This window comes from Eublepharis macularius, chromosome 1 (genome assembly GCF_028583425.1).
Source record: "Eublepharis macularius isolate TG4126 chromosome 1, MPM_Emac_v1.0, whole genome shotgun sequence".
NCBI classification, from domain to species: Eukaryota; Metazoa; Chordata; class Lepidosauria; order Squamata; family Eublepharidae; genus Eublepharis; species Eublepharis macularius.
The window spans coordinates 110,380,953-110,406,352 of NC_072790.1; the positions used below are offsets into that span (position 1 = coordinate 110,380,953).

General features: G+C 39.5%; 1 protein-coding gene and 1 non-coding gene across 2 annotated transcripts; one reads left to right on the forward strand and one right to left on the reverse strand.

Moving 5' to 3' along the window:
• Positions 1 to 507: 507 nt before the first annotated feature.
• HEY2 (hes related family bHLH transcription factor with YRPW motif 2) lies at positions 508 to 17,738 on the forward strand. Its single transcript, XM_054984800.1, has 5 exons — positions 508 to 662; positions 3,949 to 4,027; positions 4,136 to 4,219; positions 8,922 to 9,003; positions 15,732 to 17,738. The coding sequence occupies exons 1-5, from the start codon at positions 580 to 582 to the stop codon at positions 16,403 to 16,405; spliced, it is 1,002 nt and encodes a 333-aa protein (XP_054840775.1). The 5' UTR covers positions 508 to 579; the 3' UTR covers positions 16,406 to 17,738.
• A 7,590-nt stretch (positions 17,739 to 25,328) lies between these two features.
• Positions 25,329 to 25,400, reverse strand: TRNAE-CUC (transfer RNA glutamic acid (anticodon CUC)). The gene has a single exon. It is a non-coding gene; the product is annotated as a tRNA-Glu (tRNA).

Consider the following 25,400-nt stretch of genomic DNA (forward strand, 5'->3'; position numbering starts at 1 on the left):
AACAAATCCAAACAATCCGGCGGATTTGTGTGTGCATGTGTGGTTTGCTTCGCTAGCTGTGCTGAGCGCCATTCTTTGGTTTTATGAGATCTGTGAAGCCAACGAAAAACAAACGTTGTGATCGGTTCCTCCCCTTACTCTCCCGTCCAGGCTCCGCAGACCTAAAGGTGCCTCCCAGACAGCGCCAGCCGCCCCCGCCCCCCGTCTCCCTTGTGTGCAAGAGGCGCTCGGGGCTTTCCCACGCTTCCAAGACACCCAAGACTCTTTGGCGCTGGGAGCGTTCAGCGCTTTAGCCAATGAAAACGCGCTCGGGAAGAAGGCCTGTCACTCACTCCTCCTCTTCTCCAATCCCGAGGGAGAGGGGTGTGGTTTGAGAGGGTAATGGGGTGGGGCTTGGTGCTTGAGGCTGAGCTGCAGCGTGGGAAAACGCCGCAGATATTCATTTGGTTTGCTGGCGCCGGCTGGGGAGGAACAGGCGAACTTAATCCAGAGGGTGTCCAAAAGGGAATTACCCCCCCCCTCTGAAATTGGCATTATTTACCTCCTGCGTTGCAAGCTGGACTCTCTCTTTTGACCACAATGAAGCGGCCTTGCGAGGAAACTACCTCAGACAGCGATATGGACGAGACTATAGACGTAGGAAGTGAAAATAATTACTCTGGGTAAGCAGATTGTCTGGCATGTATCTCTCCTGCTTCGTGCATGTGTGTGTTTGTCAGGGTGCGGGTTGTTGGTGAATGGATGGATTTTTTTAAAAAAAAACATCATCTTCTAGAAATGAGACCATCAAAATGTGCGCACGTGCGTCAGTGGAACCTTGATGCCCCCTTAATGTGGAATCCTGGGCTTCTGTGTAGCATCCTGGTAAACAGATATGCTGTAAGATTAGAAGAATGGAGGATCTGTTGAGTTTTGGCCACGGCCCCTGTAGCTTATCCTGACCTCACTGTTTCTTTACCAAGCAAATCCTTTATATATTTTTCACCTCTTGCCTAATCTACCTCACAGGGTTGTTGTGAGGATAAAGTGAAGCTGTTTTGGGGACCCACTGAGGAGAAAGGTCTGGTGTAAATGAAGCAATTAAATAATAAATAAACTACCAATTATCTCAAAGGTATGTGTGGAATATCCTTCTGAGTAAAAGGAAATTTCTAGGTCAGATGTTTAGAAGTATTTTAAGAAATATATGTATAAGATCTAAATGGTGTCACCTGTATGGCCTGTACAGCACCTAGCAACACACTGTTGATTCTGGAGCAGTATTGAAAGGATGCAAGGGAAGAAATGCTTCCTTGTCCTAAAGGGCAATCATTTACAACAGGAATCAACTCTTGAGCTAGGGCTTTTGGACAATCCTTTCTTGTGTTCTTGAATGATGTGTGTTGCTAGAATCTTTCTGCATGTGTAAGAGATAATCCATGAATGTTGTTTTGAGATAACCAGGGTTTTATCTGATGAAATAAAGGGGTTAATAGATTGTACTATTGCTGATCTGGTCTAAAACGCATCTGATTTTATTTTGCTTCAGAATAGGCGGAACATTTTTTTCAGCAAGGTACACTTCAGAGCATCTGTTACTCAGCACTGCTCTGCTGCTTATCTAACAATACTCAAGATGCCAATGATGTTACTGGGAGAAGAAGCAAGACAAGAGTGCTGTTAACTGTTAGACTGTTGTACTACACTTAACTGTTAGACTGTTGTACTACACTTAATAAGGAGCAAGTCCCATTGAAGACACTAAGATTTACTTCTGAGTATATGCTTAGGGGATAGCATTGTTATTCACCTAGATAAATGCGAGTATTATGAAAAATTCAATATAGGGCTTATTTTTGTGTTTCTGCATAAGATAGTTTAACAGCTAAACCACAGATAACACTCCTTGTCTTCACCTTAATTCTGTATTACAGTAACACACCAGAATCAAAATAGGAGAGCAGAACAACAGATCAGCCAAAGCTAGGCACTGAGAAATCCCATTGATTTCAATGGAAGATTAAAGGCATAATTAAAACTGTCCCACTGAAGTTAATGATACTAGAAAGAGCTTAATTAAATATTGCCAGTACAGTGCAGCAGTTTTTGATTTCTCTCAACAGAGAAACTTTTAGAAGTAAAAACTGATAAAAATTCATCTTTAGAACAATAGTTCCTTTTGACTTGTAATTTTTCCCAGGTTTGCTAAAGTAGAATATGAGTATTAAAAGGCATTGCTCACATGATGGATTTAATCCGATCACTTTTTCTAATCCATTTTAAATTAACCTGTATTAATATTGTGCTTCAGGGCGTATACATAGTATTAGCATTTAATGATCACCAGTTTGACACATTTGCTGTACAGTGGACCAATTCAGTCTTGATCCCAACCAAGCTATAATTCTTAATTATTCTTAACTCATTCATAATTTTATAAAAGCAATATGTATACTCTAAATTTTAAACCCCGTTGAAATGACATGCTCTAAATGTCTTACTATAACATAAAACTAGTGGGTCTGCTTTAGAGTTAAGTGGATTGTAGAATCATCAACCTAAGGGAAAAGCTAGTTCCAATTGATGTCACTATTAGGCTAAAGCCAAAAATTAATTGGGTGAAATGGATGGAAAATTCTAGCAATCTTTTTTTTTTTAAATCAAGTTCTATGGTCAATATTTGAGAAACTTACTTCAGACAAAATTTCCCGTCTGTTGATAGCTAGGTATATTTGACATTATATATATATGTGTGTGTGTGTGTGTGTGTAATCAATAATTTTAAAACAGATAGTATAGTCTCAACAAAGCTGAGGCAAACATGTCTTTAGTCTCACCCACTGAAAGAAATGAAATATTCAAGTATTTGATCTCAGCTGGATCATGCCAAAAAGTTTTAAGATGTTTAAACTGGAGTGGAATACAGCAATGAGACTTATGAGAAAATAATACTGTCAGGCTGCCTTACAATGCAATTTTAACAATGCTTTCTTGGGAGTAAACCCCATTAATAGACTTTAGTAGGATTCTGAGTAGACCTGCATATGATTGCTTGGTTAAATTCCAAGCAGCGTAGTGCTTCAACCTACAGAGTGGGACTGTGGATGTTAAGTTCAGGTTGTAAATGCCTTATCGAAGCAGATGCTGAACAGAAGATGTGGCTTGCAACCCAACTGTTTCACTGGATTATGAGCACTAAAAGGTCCTAAAAATGGAATTAATAATTAAGGCCATACGGATGAAGAACTTTATATTAGGATCCTGAATATGTATGCTTGGAAGAAAGTTCCATTCATCTTAGTGGAACATACATATGCCCACAAGTTAACAATGCTTCTTGTATGAGGAAATAGACAAGACGAGACAGAACCTTTATTGGCATAACCGTAACAGTGTCGAATGAGGGAATATATACCTGCATATATGTGCAAGAACATTTCTTGCACATTTAAATTGCTGGTTTTCTCAGCCAAACACATGGGAGTGATCCCAGGCCTTTACAGCTTGAAAAAGTTGTAGCTTGCACCAAACTTGTGCCCTTCTTAAAAGTGACAGAAGGCTTATGTACTTTGTACTACAGCATAAGCAGCTGAGTACAAAAAACGACTGTAAGCAGCAGCCTTGAATGTACTTAGAAGCAGACTTTTAATAGTAATGCTTCTTTGAGTGTATGAAGTCTCACTTTATCAGTTAAACTCATGGTCACGTGCTATTAGACTGAATGTTTGGTATATAGTTGAAACGACTCAGTCGATATCAATTCAGACTGTGGAGTGTTTCATCACGTTGCTTTGCCATAAAATCTAATGGACATGGTAAGGTTAAAGTGAGACTTTTACTCTGACTGCTTTCAGATTTTTTTAGTGTACAATGTATGTGTATTATTTTGGGGGATGGAAGTGAATGAGACATATGATATAAACAGTAATGAGATTCAACACCTGACATGTCTTTTCAACTGTTCTTCAGGCATAGCGTCAGTTCTGTGATCCGATCAAATTCTCCTACTACAACATCACAGATTATGGCCAGGAAAAAAAGAAGAGGGGTAGGTTTTCTTCTAACAGTATTATGAGTCCTACAGTCACATTTATTGTGTTATTTTTTAACATGTACATTTTCACCTTTTATATATCTCATTTTATTTTGGGAATAGATTATAGAGAAAAGGCGCCGAGATCGTATAAATAACAGTTTGTCTGAACTGAGGCGGCTTGTGCCTACAGCGTTTGAAAAACAAGTAAGCATACATAAATATATATATTCTGAATCTCATTTCATCTAGCTGGCCATGTTGGATGTTTCATAAAGCTCATTAAAATGAGACTTGATGTATCCTGATCTGGCACAAAACAGGAACTTCAGTAAAATGCTTTGTTGTGGCAAAACTATTAAAAAGAAAAATCCTCTACAAAGCTGAAAAACATTTCCATACTTTGGTTTGCTAATTCCTTAAGGGCAACAGTATTCATGTTGCCTCTGTTCTTTAGATGCATTCTGGTTGTGGGTTTTTTCCCCTTTTTAAATGCTTTATTCCTTATAGTTTAAAAAATGTCATATTCCCTTTTGGATAAACCTTGTAACAGCATTATAATTTTCTCTTGCACTTTCATTCTTTCAATTATATGATTAGTTTGCCTAATATGTAGATGGTCGTATGGGCTCACTTCCTGTAATATTTATAAAATGTCTGCAAAGGAATGTAACAATTCTTGCTGTGCTTTTTCTCAGATAATGATTACCTTTTCAGGGGTCTTGAGACATACACATTTCTATATACGTGGAAAAGTTATGTCTAATGTTAGCTTTCCCAGGATAATTGCACAAGTAAGATGCAACAGAAACTTGTATCCCATTCATGGAATCGTCCCAGCAAAAGTTACATGCAAAACGTTCCAGCATAATAGTTTGGATCCAGACTATCGTGACTGCTTGCAAAGCAGGGTTATCCCCCATCCTCTTTCTGCTCACCTTTGCAGACCCTCTCTCCCTTCTTTCTCACGACAGTATGGTGTGAGACATAGGGAAACCTACAGCTGGAGGCGAAAATCAGGGATTCCCCCCCCCCTACTCCACTTTGCAATTCACTCAAGAAGTCTTTTAGATTCCCATGGGTATGTATATGTCATCATAGGATCTCTTTGAAAAAAATCACAGCGAGAGCAGAATATTTTTTGATGAAATACGTGGTCTAGACAATCCCCATACTCAAGAGTGAAATCCTAAGAATTACTCCAGTCTAAGGCCATTGATTTCAGTGGAGTAACTCTGCTTAGGATTTCACTGTTAAACATTAGTTATTGATCCTGATGAAAGCACATGTGCTATATCATTAATGATATTGTTGAATACAAAGTGAAAAGTGGGAAGTTTCAATACAAAGATTCTCACTAACTTCGTAAGATCATACAACTGTACAAGATGACAGGATGCCTCTGCCACTGAGAGATGACCATTGACTTCAAAAGACTTCAGCTGCACATTTGGATTTGTAACATGTAGGGGACTCATTGGAAGTCTTCAAGGAGTGGCTAGATGAATACTTATTGGAGATGCTTTAGGCTGTTCCTGCACTGGGCAGGGGGTTGGACTAGATGGTCTATCCCTTCCAACTTTATGATTCTATGTCAACCCACCCTATTTTTTAAAAATAAACTTTATTCTCCAAGTTTTAGTATGCCAAAGGTGGGAGTAAGAGGGGCAGAGCACACAACACTGGAAGCACCTATGGAATCAACTGAGGAAGTATAGACAAGTACTCTCAGTGAGCTGTGCCCTATGCAGAGGGGAAAGTTAAACCCTACCACACTCGCAAGCTATATGAGTTGGAAGAAAATCCCTTTACTATTCCGCATTGGTTGATTGGTTAGATTTTAAGTATGCACACATGTGCATGCATACACACAAAGCCCATGCATTAAAATGATTACAATGTTTTTATTTTTAGTGCTTTCTGGCTGTCCTGTATTCAGTTGTAATTTTTTCTGGTGCCTGACAGAAGGGGAAGAAGCCATTTTGATTTCTCGGGATGAAAATAAAGGTCTTCTTTGATATAAGAAGTCATAAGTTTTATTTAAACCTTGAGATTTCAGTTGTTCAAAATGTATGCCAGGTTCAGTGAGTTTACCTCACAACTGCTTTGGAGAAAGAAGTTTGGAGATTGTGGCTGGAGTAGAAGTCTTGCTTACACAGAAGAAAGCAGGAATGTCAATACAACAAGTAATCAACATGCATCAGTGTAACTATTTAACAATGTTTGAGAAACCATATAAATTAAATCCACATGTTAGAAGTTCTCCATCACTTAATGCTAGAGTAGTTCATGGGATAGCATTAAGCATTTGACTTAAATCCATACATTCCATTAAGACTGTAATGCATGTTTTAAAAAACAAACACTTATTTATCTAGATCACATATAATGTTCCTAGTTTTTTCAACTTCTCTATCAGGGTAGAGAAAGTCTATATAAATTATAGTTGGGCACAGTATATTACAGAACAGGCCTATAGTACAGAGAAGACACTATGTCTGCCTCATGCCTAACTCTACATGCTGACAAAGAGTAGGCAGCCAGGCTACTTAGAGCAATTTGCAAAGCAGCACCATTTAGCAGGCTTTGGCAGCATGGAAGAATGGAAGCTAGTCAAAGAAACTGGGTCAAGAGACAAGAGTTGTTTGTGGTTTTCAAGAAGTAAACAATGCAGTGGGACAAACATTAGGAAGCAAGGTCTCCAGACCCCTTTCCTTTGAAATTGCTCAGGAGTTTTACTCAACCATCACTGAAATTGCTTGTATTGGGATGACAGAAAAGCATAGCACCCAGAAAACAGCACATTGTAAGTTAGTGCGAGCGTGTGAATTTTAAAATAACATTTTATAAAACAGTCCAAGAACCCCAAACACACAAACTCTATAACTACCGTGGTTCTGTAGATATCAACTAAGCAACAACAGTGGGAGGAAGAATAGTCTTCATATGATATGCTAGGCCCCATGCCTCATTATTATTATTGTTTTTTATTAACTCTTTAAATCAGATGTCTTTATTGATTAATTAAAATATTTATATCCCACCTTTCACTTGGACCTTAAGGTCATTTACAGTGCAAAGATTAAAAACATAAAAATATGGCAAACTCCTATTTATCTGCAAGAAAATGCCTGCAGCTTAAACCACATTAATAGCCTTCACAAACTGAACAGTCACCTCCTAGAAACGTCTCAAGATGGTGCACCCCCTCAATTATTTGGGGAGTCTGTTCCACACAGTAGGAGCCTTAAGTGGGGCGATAACTAGAATGTGAAAACTAGAAAACCATAGTTGTTACATGGGGACATATGAGGAGAGACAGTTCTTCAGATACAGGAGTCCCAATCTGTGAAGGGCTTTAGAGGTTATAGTTAGCAACCTGAATTGCACTTGGAAACAGACTGGTAGCCAGTATAGATCTTTTCAAATAGGCGAGATGCATTCCCATTAGCTAGCCTCTGACAGTAGTTAGGCTGTTGTGTTCTGACCTAGTTGTAGTTTATACATTCCTATAAAATGCTGTTTCCCCTCAAGTATTAGTATTCTGGTCTGATGTAATCCAAGCCACCCAGCAGAAAGGTACAGAAGTATTTTACAAAGATAGACAAAAAGAGTCCAGGGTAGGATCCAGATTAGCACTTGCAAGAATAGAGTGTGCTTCTGTTTCCTCAAGAGGGAAGTCTGAAATTTCTGCAGACCTCTCTCTCGAGTGGCAGTCTTTCAGATCCTCTGAGCCTCCAGAGAAACCTTTCAGGGAGCAAAGAACTGCAGCAGGAAGATGGAGATAGGAAAGCTCTGTGTCACATCAGCAGAGCTGCTCATGTGGTTCTTTGGATCAGTTTTTAAGGAGAAATATCAACCTTTTCTTTTGAGAAGCTGGCTGAATGCACATAGCAGTCATGGAAAATTGTTGTAAAAAATTGTGGCCGCCTGGTTTTTGGCTATCCCTGAAACTATAAAATCAATTAACAGCCATGAGAATACTACTGATTTTATCCATGTAATAATATTTAAATATTTTAAGGTTTCCAACATTGCCCTGAACTTTGTATCACATTCTGAACACCTTACTTGGAAATAACAGTCACTTGAACCTCCTTATTATTTATTTATTTACTTTATTTATACACTGCCTACAAGTTTTGGGTAGGGAACAGCTGATTACTTTTGTGAAAGAGAAATTAACTTGTGATACCCTAGCTGTGGTGAACCTGTATCATCACCCATGATATCACAACATCCCCCCCCCCTCCAACCTCTCTTTCGTGGGGGGGGGGGGAGGTGTAAATTGAAAAGTCCCCTTGCCTTTAAAAACCATTTTTTATTTATTTCTTTTTCAGTCTTCCAGCAGTATAATGAATATTGCTTGGTGATAAAAATACATTTTGAAGGAGAAAAATCAGTTTTCTTACTGCAGATCCAGTTTAAAATTCTAACCAATATATGGACTCTTGTGGTTAGCCTTTGGGCAAGTCTCAGGAATGAGGTGTGGTGCTGTTTATAGTCCCATTCATTTCATTGTAGTTATGAGAAGTTTCCAGTGGATTATGCTTTTTAAAATTTTCTGTGCTGCTCAGAATTTGACTAGATCTTTGTACCTTGTTTTAAAATTGTTTTTTTTTTAAAAAAGTTGCAGGTGTCTTTATGTGCATACTCCCTATACCTTTCCCCCTAGTCTGTGCTGTTATGTACTACATCTAAGTGGGTGAATAGTTGTCATGCTAGATGCTGTGATAGAGTCCTTGTGCTCAAAAGAAGTCTGGGATACAGATGCTCTGTAGAAGATTTAAGCTGAGAATGCTCTAATGGTTGGGAAAATTGAAAACATAAGATGGAGCTCAAAAGAGTATACCAAATCAAAGCACGCAATACTTTTAAGCCTTTATTGGTTGTGCCTCTTATCTTAAAGGGATCTGCCAAATTAGAAAAAGCAGAAATCCTGCAAATGACAGTGGATCATTTGAAGATGCTCCAGGCAACGGGCGGGAAAGGTAAGGAATTGATTTTTGCACTGTTTCTAATACTATTTGGGGAAATCTTAGCAAACCCTCTTTTTGACAAGCTGGAATAGACAGTTCTAGATTAGAGGAGTGGAAATCAATGCTAAAGGCAGGGCTGAACTCGTGGGAAAGAACCAGTGGGACAAAAGAAGCACTTGACCCTAGGCTTGTGTTTGCTTTCATAACACTGTGGGAGAGTAAAGCCTTCATTCACAGGCAGCCCCGTCAGAGATTTGTTTGGGGTTTCCAAAGAGCACTGAAAACAGCACAAGGGAGACAAAACAAATACCCCCAAACATAAACAAGGAGGGTTTCAGCAACGATTGTGCAGCAAGAAACAAAACCAAAGTTAAAATTCATTATGCAGCTGCTATGCCATGGGAGGTGGATTCAGAGGAAACTTTCCCTATTGTTTATGTATTACATTTTGTTTTAAAAAGGGTGTTTTCCATGCAAAATTAGGCTGTGCCATTGATTCACCAGGGCAACATCTATGCTTGGGTCTTCTGGGTTTTGTTGGACATTTAAGGGGAGATCCAGTATTAATTTTAAAAAAAGAACATTCCACAGTTGGTGCTCATTCTGTGGGCCTGCATGTGCACCTTGTGCAATAGGGAATTTAAAGAGAGTGTGGTTTCCAAGGGAATTCTCTTTGCTTTTATGCAAGAGTAAGTCACTAGCTGTTGTTCAGTTGTTCTGAAGGGCGATATATATATATCAAATATTGCTGTTGTTCTAGAGGTTTTTGAAAATATACATGCCAAAGATTCTGAAACCTTTGAAAATTTATGCAGTTTTAACATATTATCATGTTATGCTACTGTTCTAAAAGTATTGAAAAATGTTTTATGTGGAAGATCATTTTAAGTGATTAGCATAACGGCTACAATTGTGTCCTGTGAAACCAATTCAATTTTATCCTGAGCCATGAGCTTCCTGGATAGCCTTATACATGCTTTTCTCTTGGCCTCACCATCCCCCCCCCCACGGACTGTATTGCCTATAAAAATGATCCTCCACCCCCCTCTTCCTTGCTCTCCTTACCCTAATGTAAGCAAGAGGCAATAGAGAAGGTTGATGTATGTAAGAGGGCTTGCCCTTTCTCCGTGCAGCAGGAAGTATGAGACCACTCAAGCTCTGACTTGAGGTGCAGATAGAGGCTGTGTGTGTGTGTGTGTGTGCGCGCGCGCGCACTGCTCCACATCCCCTCCTTCCCTGCTTGCTAACTGACCTTGGTCCAGTCAGGAGTTTCTGGTCTAAGCATAGACAAGCAGAAGGCACCCTGGGTGAGATCTTTGAACACAGCCTGGGATTTTTAGATGGAAAAGATCTTTATTTACTAGTCTCAATTCACTAGGGCTCAAGAGCACTGGAAAAACCACATCAAAACACTAGAGGGTGTTATAGAACTAAGAAACAAAAACGTGAGGCTAAGTTGTACAAGTCACCGGTGTTACCTTAGCCTCTCCTGTGGAGTGAACAGAAGTCTGCTGAAACTTTGAAAGAGAAGCTGGTCAAGTCCATTCAGTTTCTCCCTCCTTCCCTGGTGCTTTGTTTGTGTGCTTTCCCATTTCCTTTTCCAGCAGGGAGGTTTTCATTTTGAAATTGATGTGAGTCACCACATGCACTGCCTTTTACCCTTCTCCAGTCATATTAGGGTTGCCACGTGCCTGCCAGTGGCAGGCAAACTCTTGGCAGTTTGCCCCTCTGCCCACTGATCTCTGGCAATCAATAGGAGGTGGCAAGCTGCCTAGTGATTGCGTGCCATCAGCAGGCATCCCAGGCAAATGGGTGTATGTGCCTCTTCGCCACTCCACAGTGACATCACTTCTGACAGGGCATGAAAGAAATACAGAGTTTCAGGCTGATTTTTAAGGAATCGGCCCAAGCACAAAGCATACACACTCCTCATTCCCATGCAACCATGTCACTTCTGGAAGTGACATCATAGTGGCAGGACACAGAACACACAGTAAGAGTTCCACCCCCGTGCTCTCACGCACCCTCCCAATGGTTGCCAGGGCGACCTGGCAACCCTAGGTCATATCAAGGTGCACATCCCCAAACTTTTTACAGCACAGTTCAAGTTATCCAAGTAGCCATCTCTCTTGCACCTTCATGGCAAGTTGGCAAATGGTAAACTCCGTCCTGTCTATTTGTCTCAAAAAAGGAGAAGTCATTTCGTCTGAGCCTGAAATCCAAGGAGATTATTGCTTCTTTTCCAGAAAAGAACGTTTTTTCTAAGATCAGGGCCTTCCTGAGAGTTAATCAAGGTATCCCCATTCCTCTATCACAACAATGCCTACTTGTCTAATGGAGTTGTGAAAATTTGAAATAATATAGATGGCGCTTGAACTATGAAAATATTAAACGTTATCATTGGACAGGATTTTAGGTCCCAAGGAGATTGTACACACTTTTCTTAAGCAAGACAGTAGGCTTTTTAGCACAACCTGTCTCACATGTTTGTTGTGAGGATACAAGTGACTTTGAGGCTTTGAAGCAAACATAGATATGGATACGATAGATGATATCCCCAGTTTCCTCAGCTTTCTTCTCCACTCATGCTTCTTTCCTGATCTGAACTGTGAATTTGAGAAGCACAAAACTCTCTGACTATGCCTGTAACCTGAAATAGGGATCTACCTGGGGAAAACATAATGTGTAGTTAATATTTTCTGCTAATATTGTTTGTTAGGCAAGCAATTTGTTGGGAAAAGGTAGACCTTATGACTAAGATTAATGTGGCAGCTTTTTAATTTGAATGATAGTCTTTAGCATGGCTACTGATTTGAAATTACCTACCCATGATATTTCATGTAAACACAGGTGAGCTTAAAATGGGCATTGTCATGCTGAAACATTCCATCTAGGCTATTCTCCTTGAGGCATTAACTTCAGTAGGCTTACAATTGGGCAACTCAGCTTAGTGTCACACTCCTACAGATCTTTCTTAGAATTTTGCTCATGAAGTGTTGGGGCTGGGGGGACGAATCAAACTCTTTTCCAAAAAAGGAAACTTACCTCCACATCATATTAAATAAGATTTTTCAAAAAGAGTAATTAATTTTCAGTTAAGTGTACATAGCTGTAGGATGTTTTGCAGCCTGTCAGGTTAGAAGCTGAAAAGTTTTGGCAAGTTAGTATTAATCAGAAATTACAGGTATATTAAATTTCACTTCTTGAAGCTTCTTTTTGTTTGTGAAAAATAATAGAAAAGAAACATAAATTTACCGGAAAAAAAACTAATAATGGCAAGAATCCCCTGGGTACAGCTTTGAAAACAAAACTATTGCCAGGTATTAATATGTGGACTTCGAAGGTGTGGCATGTAATGATGATGAACAAAATGACCAATTATTATCACCTTTTGGAAAAAAATATATGTAGATGTTTACTTATAGTAGAAGCCATTTATTAATTACTGGAACAAAGTTTATCCATTAGAGAATGAAACATCAGTTTTGTAAAATTTTGATAGATCTTGATTGTAAAATTGTACTGTGTTAAAATGGATTGCAGAAATTCTCTAATTTGATTTTTTGTTAGATGTATGCTTTATGCTCAGAGTTATATTTTCATACTTTTTTAAAACAAAGTGGTAGCTTGGATCTTTCTGCACTCCCGGTTTATAGAAATATGTCACTGTCTGTAATACTCAAACAAACACGGCTGCAGTGATACAGAGCTTCGGAGGATGACCTTGATAGATGGATTTATTAATTGCAGCAGATTTAGCTGGCTGATATTCATGTTGTTTGTTTTAAGAATCAGTCACCTTACAATAGAAATGGATCTGTTTTAACCTAATTTCTTTGTAGGGCATTTTTTTTGATCACATGAAAGACAAGTTTTCTGCTTTCTGTCTTGTTGATTTGGAGCATGCAACTGAATTTAAGACTGTGTAAACCTGGCAAATGATCAAAATCCATAATTACTGCTGTAGGAAAAGGTGACTAGGCCCATTGGCACAGAGTGATAACAGGGGAGATTGTATGACCAGGCAGTTTGTAAATTTTTAATGAAAGCCATTAGAAACCTTTTAAAAATCCTAGCTTGTATGTTTTCAAAGCCACCTTTCCCAAGAAGAGCTATGATGATTATTTTAAATGACCCTTTGGATGCTATCTGGGCCATTTTAACATGCACCCTGGGAGATGGCACAAACTCAGGGCATGAAGCATCTTACTAGCACGATCTCCTGGCACGATCCCCTTTAATGGCCTGATGATGTCAGAAAAAGGGCCATTAAATGGGATCGTGTTGGGAGATCACGCTAGGAAGATGCTTTTATGCCGTGAGCTTCATGCGATCTTCCAGGTGCGTGGCTGTGTGAAAACGGCCCTGGTGTTTTTAGCATCAAATTCTTCAGTACGCAAGCAAACCTGGCCCAAACCTGGTACACATAAACATAGCCAAGGTATAAGATAATGTTGAAACCTAACATTGAGGTGGTTAAAGTATTAAGGCAGTATTGTTGGAATATGAATTACTTCTGCATTCACTGGTCATATACTCATAAAAGGTGATGTGCATTGCCCATGAAAAGCATATAGACAAACCGAGGGAGGCATGCTGACCTCTCCAGAAGTATTTTGAAGGCTGGCATTTTTGAAATTATGGATCAAGAGACTATCAGATCCAGCAATACCACACCTTCAGCGTTAGGGTTAGTATCTCCTTTTGGCCCTATGCTTTAACATGATAGCAGTAACGTTATGATTCAGCAGGACATCACAGACCCTGGTATCACAAAATTGATCATGATCTTAGACTAACAGGGGGAAAAACCCTCTGTTGCGTCACAGCTGACACTGCGACTCCAACCATGGGGCATTCAAGGCAAGAGGGGAGCAGAGGTGGTGTGCCATTGCCTTCCTCTGCATAAGAACCCCTGTCTTCCTGGTGGTGGTCCATCCAAGTACTGACTGTGGCAAGCCCTGCTTAGCTCCCAGGCCCTAATGTACTCAGGCCAAACTGAGCTGCTCTGGCTGCTCTTAGACTAAGAGGCACTATCAATTACAACATCTCTTCCGCTGGAAATATATGAAATATTCTAGGCCAGGAAAAAATATCCTTAGATTATGGTAATTCTTTTATAGTTCAAAGCCATTTGGGAAGTAAATGTAAGACTTTTCATTTGTCGCAACAATATAATGCCAAAAGCAAAAGAGTGAAGGGTAGGGTGAAGGCTTTTTTGTAACTGAGAAAACACAGTATTTAAATGCCATGTTTTAGATGCATGAGAGAAAAAAGCAAAATCTTAGTCAAAACTTTCAATATCCAATGAGTTGTTTTGTGTGCATCTCTCACAAGGCAAGACAATACCTCAGCTTATGTATGGCGTGCAGGTATCCCTGTACAAAGATTATTCCAAACTTGAAGTAATCCAATAAAAATTTCTAAGATCCTTATTAGGAGTGCCAAGATGCATCAATAATGCTTTGCTTAGGCTAGAAGCTGGATTAGTATCATTGGAAACCCAGGCCTGGTTCCATGCTATCTGTCTATGGCTCAAGATAAAATTTCCCCCTTCAGGATTAATTCCTCTAATTTTCCTAGACAGTTTCTGTTCAAGCTGGATCTCAACAATAGAATGCAAATTGTCACTACTGGGCTTCTCCAGCACAGCTCTGATGCACCCTGACCATCAAGGAGCCAGAACGATTATCAAACAGAGACTATGGGACACTTCTCTCCAAGTAGATAGAGCACGGGCCTTAAATGTCACGTTAGTGGGGAACAGAAAACAAATTACTCCACCCAGCTATATCTTTTCATTGGCGTTTCCAAAATACCGCAGAGCTTTTACCTTAGCACATTTTAATGTTCTCCCATCTGCTGTCTTGGAGGGGAGATACATTCATATCTCATATGCAAAACGCCTCTGCCCCTGTCAATCTGGAAAGGTAGAGACAATAGAGCATGTTCTTTTATACTATCAGTATTATCAGGAGATTCGAACAAAGTACATTTCACCAGTTATTGCAGCCCACCCAGGCAGACCAAGTCAGTTTTATTCTGCCCTCCTCTTAACTGATTGCTGCAAAGAAATTACTGCTAAGATTGCAAGGTTCTGTGCTCTGGCTAGTGTAATCAGACAGAACGCTATTATTTCTTCTAGAAATTTTAATTAAGATTTTAATGATTTTATCCATTTTAGTACACTGCTGTACTTAATTCTTAGACATGTGTAAATTTTAAAATTAATGCACTTATTACTTGTTGTATCTTACAGTTTATCTAGTCTAGATACAAATATTTATCTTGGAGTGTTCTAATAAGAGCAGGAGCGTATTGAACAGTATCAACAGTAGTAGTAAGCCATTACTGAAGGAAGACAAACAAGACAGCACAATTTTAGGGATAAGGCTGCTATAACTATTACAACTTTTTTTAGTAAATATATATATATATATATATATATATATATATATATATATATAACTTTTAACCACTAATGTATATTGGTATCATATTTTAATCATATGTCGATTTTGTACTTTTGGATCATGCTTTGGGGTGGTGCGCTTTCCTGTTTCTGTGTTGTGCTGATCTTGACTGTAACAATAAAAACTGTAACTGCATATTATAATATACACTACATTAAAAAAAACCTCTAGAATCAGAAGTAGGATATTACAGATCTGTTCTTTTTTTCAAATGAGATTAAAAATTATGTGAGTGATTAAAGTATTTTTACTCTTTCTGTGTTCCAGGTTACTTTGATGCACATGCTCTTGCCATGGATTTTATTAGTATCGGGTTTCGAGAATGTTTAACTGAAGTTGCAAGATATCTGAGCTCTGTGGAAGGTCTGGACACATCTGACCCTCTAAGACTTAGGCTAGTTTCTCATCTCAGCTCCTGTGCTTCTCAGAGGGAAGCTGCAGCAATGACCTCGTCTATGGCTCACCACCACCATCCTTTGCATCCTCACCACTGGGCAGCAGCTTTTCACCATCTTCCTACAGCTTTACTACAGCAGAGTGGACTACATTCCTCTGACATCTCTCCTTGCAGACTCTCAACGGCATCAGAAGTGCCTCCCCACGGATCTGCTCTTCTTACAGCCACTTTTGCTCATGCCGATTCCACACTAAGAGTGCCCTCTGCTGGCAGCATTGCTCCCTGCATACCACCGATTTCTACCTCTCTTCTCTCGCTCTCTGCCACTGTACATGCTGCAGCGGCAGCAGCTGCCCAAAGCTTCCCTCTGTCATTCACTGGGGCATTCCCAATGCTTCCACCTAGTGCAGCTGCAGCTGTGGCAGCTGCAACAGCAGTCAGCCCACCATTGTCTGCATCTGCAACTTCCAGCTCTCAGCAAGCAAGCAGTAATGGAAACAGTAAACCTTACCGACCCTGGGGAACTGAAGTTGGGGCTTTCTAAATCTTCATAAGCCTTCTTGGGATGTTGTCAAGTTACAACAGAAGTTTCTTCTTCAAGTTACAACAGAAGTTTCTTCACACAAAATGTAGATTAACAGGTAAAGTAGCCCTGGGGGTGCCCAAAAAACAGTTGGGACACAGCAAAGCTTTTCAGAATGGACATGAGATTTTTATTCTTTGTTGCTTAAGGCATCATACGGGACAGTGGTGATTGCCAAAACGATGACTCTCATGTTACCATGTAGACATTGCCCAAGAAATTTATAGTCCTCTTGCCAGTAGAATGAATCCTCTTGCCAGCTGTTTTCATTTGTGGGGGAGGGGGGACATGGATTATATCTAAAACAATTTTCAAGAAAGAAGAATGCAAAATTCAAACTGAAGAAGTGCCTGACCTTTTGCAAATGTGTGGTTGTATGCGTATGTTTTCCTTTTGATGGCAAATGAAAACAACACTGAATAGAATAAAAGGGATGGGGAATCGTTTGATACTATTCTGAAACGGTGTACATAAGGTTACAGACTTCAGTCCTTTGATATAATGGGATTAAAACAACCTTAACTCTCTACAAGATTGCCACCTTAAAGCAATAACCAATTTGACTTCTGAGGCTTTATACATTTACATACTTGGCTCACTGTGTGTGCAGAATTGTCAGATGGTGATAGGCAACATAGCATTAATACAAGTGCTGTACTTTCCAGTGCTTGGTTTTATAAAATGCAAGCTTCAGGCCATTTTCTTTAAAAACAATTGGCCTGAAATTGCGTCTTTCAGAATACTTGTACCACACCAAGAGATTGCACTTGGACTTGTCGATAGCTGACTTGTCTTTCCCTTTTGGAAACTCATACTTAGCCTCCTCCTGGCAGGATGCAAACCCTTTCTTCTCCTCTTTGGCACTTGTTGGAAATAATTTTCTTCCTAGGTATGAATACCTATAGTGTGCATAAAGAGGACCCTTTTGGGCTGACCTTTTCCCTTGCCAATGTTTTCAAACAAATCTGTTAGAGAAAGCAAGTTATTTCTCCAGTACCTGGGCAAGCAGTGCTGCAAAAAAGTTTTGCTTTTTATTATAGCATCATGAAATAGCCTAAGTATTTTAATTAATTGACTCAAGAGTTAGAGAGTTTATGTTGGAGGGGAAATAAATAAAAGCACAGCATGTATTATTATGCACTTCATTTCTCTGCTGTGTGGAGAAAGCAATAAACATTGAGAATGTTAAACATTATGCAAAGTATACTTTTAAAATATTTGTTTTAAAAATACTATTCCTAAATTGGGGTGGGGGTGGAATTGTGCATTATTTTAACTGTTTTTCTATGCAAAAGTCTTTACATATCACTAATTAAATGAAGTCCTTTTTGACAGACTTCTAGAAGTGGCTTATTGTTTTGATATGCCTGCGGGGAATAAAAAGTCTGAATGGCTTTAACGTTACAGGAAGCCCAGATGGCAGCTTCCTGCATGGCTGCTGCCAGCAACATACTTGTACAAGTATGGGAATGGGTTTTCTCACTAAAGAATATGTTCTTTGTTAAATCCCGTTTTCCAAATGCCTGGAAAAATGGTTTTGTATTGGTTTGAAATGTTTAGAAATAGCTGTCCTTGACAAAACAGGTAACAAGACTGATAACTGTGGCTGTGTTCCTCAAGAAAGAATTGTCCTGTTTTTCAAATCTGTCACTAAGATGAAACAAGGAGATGGTTTGCATTATTTGCATTTATCCTTCAAGTACGTTGTGAAGAAAAAAAACTAGTCCCCCTGGACCCTGAGCACTGAAAAGTCATACAGGAGGCAATCTTCTTGTAGTGAACTAACCAGGACCGAAATGGGTTGACTCAGTTATAAGAAGCTGACCTGGAAGGGCTCGGGAACTGCTAGAGGCTCCTGAACGTAGAGGTGAAACTGTCTTAACACTGTTAGGCAGCTGGTACCCCAAACTCAGTAATAAAACCAACTGATGGAGGGACATGGGTTCTCCATGCTCTCTGAGATCTTTAACCTGAAATCCAGGACTTGGAACTAGACTTTGTGCCTGTAAAGCATGGACTTGAGCACAGCCATAGCCCCTCTTCTAACAGCTATCCATACCTTCCATGGGATGCTTTTTCACTTCTGAGAACAAATTCTTTAATCATAAGATAGATACAATTTGCGTGTGTGATTGTACATTGCAGGGGCTTGGCTTTAACTATATCTCTTACATTTTTCACAGCACATTTAATAGAAGTACAAAATTTATTCATGGCCTGTACCCTTCTCCTCTTGGCCTCCCCCACAACTAGGGGTCAGACCAGTCAACCAATCATATATATAAAGAAAACCTTTTTGAAGCAAACCATACTAAAGACACGGGTGGCATTTATCTCTTTATCACAATGGGTTTGTCATAGTCTCAAATGTCATCCAGCATCATTTTTTAAAAAGGGACTTCCATTAATAAGAATAAAAACTATTCCTTTGATGAAGCTACAAGCATTGATCTGTACAGCTACAATTATAAGCAATAATAATGAGAAAAACATATTTGACTACTGCTAGCAATATGACCTTTGAGTGTTTGCCACGGCATCCTCTGTCAGGACCTAGTAAACCCATAAGAATGAGTCACATTAGTAAATCACTATTCAACCATTAAACCTTTTAACAGCACAATGTGCTTTTCCAAGAGAATGAGGATTACGACACCAATGCCTGCTGCCCACTGACAATCATGGGAACCAACCTTGGTAATAAATCCAGGCATTATCTGGCTCACATTGACCAGTTCTCATGCCACAACAGCCCCTTTGATGTGACCATCAAAACCCAAGGATGCCCAACAGCAGTAGCCGGAGCCACAAGGAAAACAAAACGGAAGTAATAATTTGGCAGAAATATGTAAAGCCTACATTTAAGCGGTCATTTTCACTCTAGACTTTTTTCCTTCTGTACAAAAGAAATCACAGAAGGAGGTAACTGCTGTAGTATTTGGAACATTATTTAACAATAAAATTTCTAAACCTAATATCAATATTAAGCACGAGCCAGCTAAATTCTAGCATTTTAAAGCAATTTAGCACATACTTATTTTTTTCATTGGGTAAAACGGGAATTTAAAAGGGCCTAACTTCAGATCATTTTTCCCCAGTTGTTCCCTGTAACTGTTTTGTTTTTCAGCCCCATCTTTTGTGTGTACACTTCTGTTAAATACAAACGTGTGTGATCATCACATAGAATGTTGCCTGTGGAAGAAACATGTAATCCATGAAGTAATCTTTGTCAAGACAATGCTAGGAAACTGCTGCCACACTAGCTCTTAACTGTTTTGCCAAGTGTTCTAGAAACAAAAGACACAACTATTATTTCCTTACAAGCTTAGAGAATTACATGGTTGAGATCAGAAGATCCTTCTAAACACCTGGCCTTTCACAGAGGCACTTGTGTGGTACATGGCACATGTTTTCCTCCTCTATGAAGGTACTGGCTGTACAGGAAAAACGTGGAGCATAAAATAGGTAGTTGATCATTCTCTAGAGGAGAACTTCCTCAAATTAGCACTGATGTCTAGTGGCTACTGATACCATTGTGCTTCTTGGGTCAGAGTTGCAGACCAAGTGTATGTCATCTGAAATGAAGTAAACAAAAGAGTTCTTGCAGGTGTCTTGTCTGTATCTGGCAGGAGAAGGGGGTGAGCCCATTTCTGCATGCTGGTGGCTTTTGAAGGACCTGAGTTGCTTTCTAGCTGGATTGTCTGGGTGCTTGCCTTCTTCCCTCTGCTATGAATAGGCAGATGTTACAAAGATCCCATAAGTGTTTAATATTTATCGCTTACAAAGCAATACATGCTTCCCCAAAATTTCTTTTGGGTGGAGGGAGAGAGCTGCAAAATTGTAACGTGGTAACAGGATTTTAAAATCGGTAAGTTGCTAGTTCACATTGATCCAAATGGTTCACACTGAAAACAATATAAAATCCCAATGTAACAAAAACTTAAAACGTCCAATTTTTAAAAAGACGACATCATAAAAGAAGGATTAGCATCAAAATGCTTAGTGAATTAAAATATTTTAGCTGTCCCCTATAGCAACAAAGTGATACGTTTAATTCTTCTTGGAAAGGGTATTCTAATCTGGAGAAGTCAGGGACTGTAGACTATACTACTAGGTGCTGTCTGTTGCTATAAGTATGCTCCTAGGTAATTTTTGCATGGTTCAGTGTGTCACATTAAATTGTTTTAATTCTATTTCAGCATTGTTTTGCTTGTTTTTCAATTTTCTGCAATTCCAAAACCTATTGCATTGTTTATTAGATGTCCCAGCCATATGTAATCTGCCTTGAATCTCTGTGAGAAAGGTGGACTATAAATAAAGTAAATAAATAACAAAAAGGAAATCTTCCTAAGCCACTAAGGCTCCAAACATCCCAGCTTATCTGCATGTCAGATCTTGGATAAAGAGGCTTATCTTGACCTTTACCAGTCTGGATTCCTGCATGGTTTTAGGACATGTTGTCCTTCTATATCACCTGAGGTGTTTTTGGTGGTTTAACTCTGTTCTCACCACAGCTTGCACAGTAGTACTTAGGTACCAAAATGGGTGATGTTGTGGCACAGGCCTGTCTGGGAGTAACATTCTCTTACTTAGAAACCCTTTCCCCAAATCTAAGATCTGTGGAAACAAGTTGGGAACACTTCAAACATGCTTAAATATTTATTATTAAATATACACCAGGTCTGAAATAGGTTCCAGAACTTGCCCCTGCTGAACCCTGGCTCAACTTAAAGCCCTGGTTAGCTCCAGCTGCCAGCATTGTGATGTGTTAAGCCACGATGCTCAACTGTTAAGTGCAATTTCTAGTCCAGTTCTACATACCCACGTGTGCTTCTGCTGTAACTGGGAAAATAGCAGCAAGCTCACTCATGATGGCAAGATAGCCAGGTAAGTCTGCTGCAGCAAAAACAAACAGGAGTCTTGGACCCCTCAAAGACTAACAAGTTTTTATTCTTGCAGAAGATTTCACGGACTAGACCCCTCCTCTGCATTTTAGGAAGTGGATTGTAGCCTATTGTAACCAACACCTCCCTCCAATTTGAAACATAAACCAGTCTCTCTGCCACAAATGGCTTTTGTCCCCAAGCATCACTCATGTCATTGCATTCAGTTAGGATGCCCAGGTCCATGACAAGTGCCTGACTATATCCAATGCATAGGCAGTTGCCTTAAGGCCACACTGGTGCATCCAATACTCTCCACTCACAGCAATGGCTCTGCCAGGCCTCGGGTAGAAAAAGCCCCCCCAGTTCAGCTGAGATGCTTTTAACTGGAGATGTGGGGATCAAACTCAAGCCCTCCTTTATGCAAACCTATGAAGTGTCTTTTAATGTATTATTCATAAAGCTGAGAAGGGTACAGTAAGAAAGACTCCTCTTATAAACCCATTTCTTAGGGACATTTCATGTAAGGCAAAGTACTTCAAAATAGACATGAATACATCAATCCTACAAAAACTACATACTCAGATAAATTAAAATGACACACAAAATTGCTTAGTTAAAAATGACCTGAAGCATGTTTTATTTTCTCCTTTGGGTGCATGGCTTTGCAGTTTTAAGCCAAATCAAATATATATTTGCCCTTGACCCATTTCTGTCTGGCCTCAGGCCAAGATTCAGGACTGAATCAGTATTACTGGCTTTTACAGATGATAATTTCAGAGGATTAGCTGTGTTACTTTATTCCAGCAAGAGTTTGTGTAAGTCAGAGTTTACTTCTTCAGATGCTTATTCGAAGGAAATCATTTCAGAAAAAAGGAAAATATGAGGATGACTCAGAGCAGAGAGAGAGGTTTGGTGCAAAGAAGTGACTCACAAAAGCTCAAGCTGGAATAAGTGTGTTAGTCTTCAAGGTGCTACTGAACTTCTGTTTTATTGTGATGGATGATCTCCAACTATGGTTGGATAAGGACAATGTCACTGTTGATACTGTTAGATTTATTAACAGCATTTGACACAGTCGACTGTGATATTTGGTGGATCAACTACAGTCAAGTCCCTGGTTGGATTTGCTCTTTTCTTGCTGGTAGGAAGCAGAGAGTTTCTATAGGAGAGATGGATGTGGATGACATCCAGCTATCTAAATCTCCAAAAGCAGTCGTGAAGGTCCTCAGCCAGTGGTTGGAGGCTGTGGTCAAGTGACTGATGGTTAACAAAATGAAGCTTAATCAAGACAAGATGGTGGTGATGCTGGTTGGGAAGGCAGAATGTTGATTTACCTGACCTAGATAAAAGTTTTCTTTTGTAGATCAAGTTAACAGCTTAGAGGTGCTCTTGGATCAGGCCTTGTTGAAGGATAAGCAGGGCAGTGCTGTTGCTAGGAGCAGCTCGTTTCAATTTCAATAAGCTGGCCCATTATTTAGGCTTATTTATTTATTATTCTATATTAATTGCATCGGTTGCCTAGTTGCTTTGAGAGTGCATGCGTGCGTATTACAAATTCTTTCTCTACAGCAAAGTAGGACTATGGAACTAGCATGCCCCCTGGTGGAATACCTGTGCAGTGGTTTTCAGTAATTTGCTCCTTGAATTCTCTTTTATGGCAGGGACTCTGCAATTCACTTTGATCCTCTCCAGAATTGGAAAATAACTTGTTAAAGTATCCTCAGAGTAACCACATCATACAGTCATTTACCAGGCAGTGCCCACTTATTCTCTGGCCAACAGATCAAAGAAGAGGAAGGAGGGGTTCCCACCACCACAGCATGTGTTATGCCTTTTAGATATAGACCTTAAGGGATTTAAATAATTGACTCACACACAGACAGGGGCAGCCACCCTATGCCATCTGTGTGGTAACCAGCTGAAACATCTTCTGTGTTTCATGACATAGTTGCAATAAATGGGAACTGTAGCTTGCCATACATTCCTATTCATCACATTAAGGTGTTCCATGCCATTAACTACATTTGACTGGATAATCTAGCGGTGTCAAGGAAACCATTCATATGATGCAAGAGATTCATGTGGCAAACTGCTCAACAGGTTACGCCCTGGCTGTTACGCTGAAACCATTTCAGCTGGCTTCCGTATGCATGGCCCAAAGGAACTCTGGCCTGACATCATGTTCTGATGGACATTCAAGCACTTTTGTTAATTGAATTGATTACCAGTGCTTCATTGGACTAAGGCTATATCATAGTATTCACTAGAAATGTGTATCTCTTGCTTTAAAAAATGTATATATGATGGTTTGCTATTACCCTGAATCAACATGAGAGGGGAATATATTCTTTGTATGGAATGACCTTCTTTCATCATGTTCTGCTTAGGGGATTGTTGTAGGCAGGAAAGAGAATGACTTGATCCAACAGAGCGCCTCCTGTCTTCATAAAACAAACATTGTCCAGGGCACTTTCAGTCCGGGGAGGGAGGAAAGAAAGAGGTTCCTCCCTTTTTTATTTCATTTTACAAATATGCAAACATAAACTTCATAATCTATAATCTTTTATAATTAAATCGTACATTATAGAACTTACTTAAATTTACTTAATATTTGTTTAAATACCTTTATTCTGTCTTTTCTATCTATCTTCATATCTGTTGATATGCATTACCCAAGACTTTCTTTCTGTCATTGTTTTAATTTAATTTTAATCTTGATTTTCAGCTATATAATTTTAAAAAAAATCTTTCCATTTTTCTTGAAATTCTGGAATTGGTCTATTGTGTATAAAAGATGTTAATTTTGCCATTGTCGCATATTAATTCACTTTATTATTCCATTTCTTCAAATATGTATATTTTACTTCCTTTCATTTTGCTGCGAATATTACTTTTGCTGCCATCAGCATATACTTAAATAATTCACTGTGTATTTTTGTAATATTACTTGGTAAGATATTCAATTACATGTTTTTTCGGATCCATCACAAACTTTACTTTTAATATCTTTTGCATTTCTTCATATATCTGTATCCAATATTTTCTTGCTTTTTTGCTTGGCCATCACATGTAGGGTTGCCAGCTCCAAGTTGAGAAATTCCTGGAGATCTGGGGGGTGAAACCTGGAGAAACCTGGAGAAAGTGGAGTTAAGGGAGGGAAAAGACCTTGGCATGGCATAATTCCATACAGTCCACCCTGCAAAGCAGCCATTTTCTCCAGGTGAACTGATCTCTGTGGCCTGGAGACCAGTTGTAATTCCGGGAGATCTCCAGCCACTGCCTGGAGGCTGGCAACCCTAATCACATGTGATAAAATGTTGCCTCTGTGTTCTGCTATTTCCAACACTTTGATTATATTCTTTGTTTTATTTTGCGATGTCTTTAGGAGTAATGGATCATTTAGAAAGAAACAGTTTTTTTGAATAAGTGGTGCAGTTGGCTATGGTTGCCAACCGACCAGAAAAAAACACAACCTTAACATGGTCTGTTTAGCTGGTTCTGCTCTTCGTTATTTATCACTTGTTTGCTACTGCCCATAGACCAAGCCAATTCTGAAGACACAGGGACTTGTTCAAAGCTTGCGATTCTAAGTGCACTTTTGGTTCGGTTTTGCGTCCGCTTCAGAAAGTGCCTGCCACAGCTAATCAGCGAGGCAGTACAATCGGTTACCAGTTTTTCAAAACCGGTCCTGCATCTCTCTGCTTTTAACAACTGCAAGACAAGTTTAAATAGGCGACGCTTCCGCGGAAAACCTGGATCCTTTTGCGTGGCTGCGGAAAAAGAAACAGCAGCACGAGCGACAGGGAAAAAAGCGCGCGATCTGTAAAATAACAAGTTGCACATTAAATAAAAACAAAGAGTGATGCAAACAGCCCCGTCTTGACCCCCGACACCTTTTAAATAAAGCAAATGTTCATTATATATACAATAATTTGTAGTTTAACATCCGGGTAAATTGTAATCAGAAAGAAAAACCACCAGGAGCAGTTAAAAAGATCTTCCCTGACCGGGAATCGAACCCGGGCCGCGGCGGTGAGAGCGCCGAATCCTAACCACTAGACCACCAGGGA

What these genes read in the sequence shown, in the direction of transcription:
- HEY2 (XM_054984800.1), top strand. Translation starts at nt 580, where the DNA reads ATGAAGCGGCCTTGCGAGGAAACTACCTCAGACAGCGATATGGACGAG. An exon ending in AGTGAAAATAATTACTCTGG is followed by an intron (nt 663 to 3,948) that starts GTAAGCAGATTG and finishes ACTGTTCTTCAG; the next exon opens with GCATAGCGTCAGTTCTGTGA. An exon ending in CCAGGCAACGGGCGGGAAAG is followed by an intron (nt 9,004 to 15,731) that starts GTAAGGAATTGA and finishes TCTGTGTTCCAG; the next exon opens with GTTACTTTGATGCACATGCT.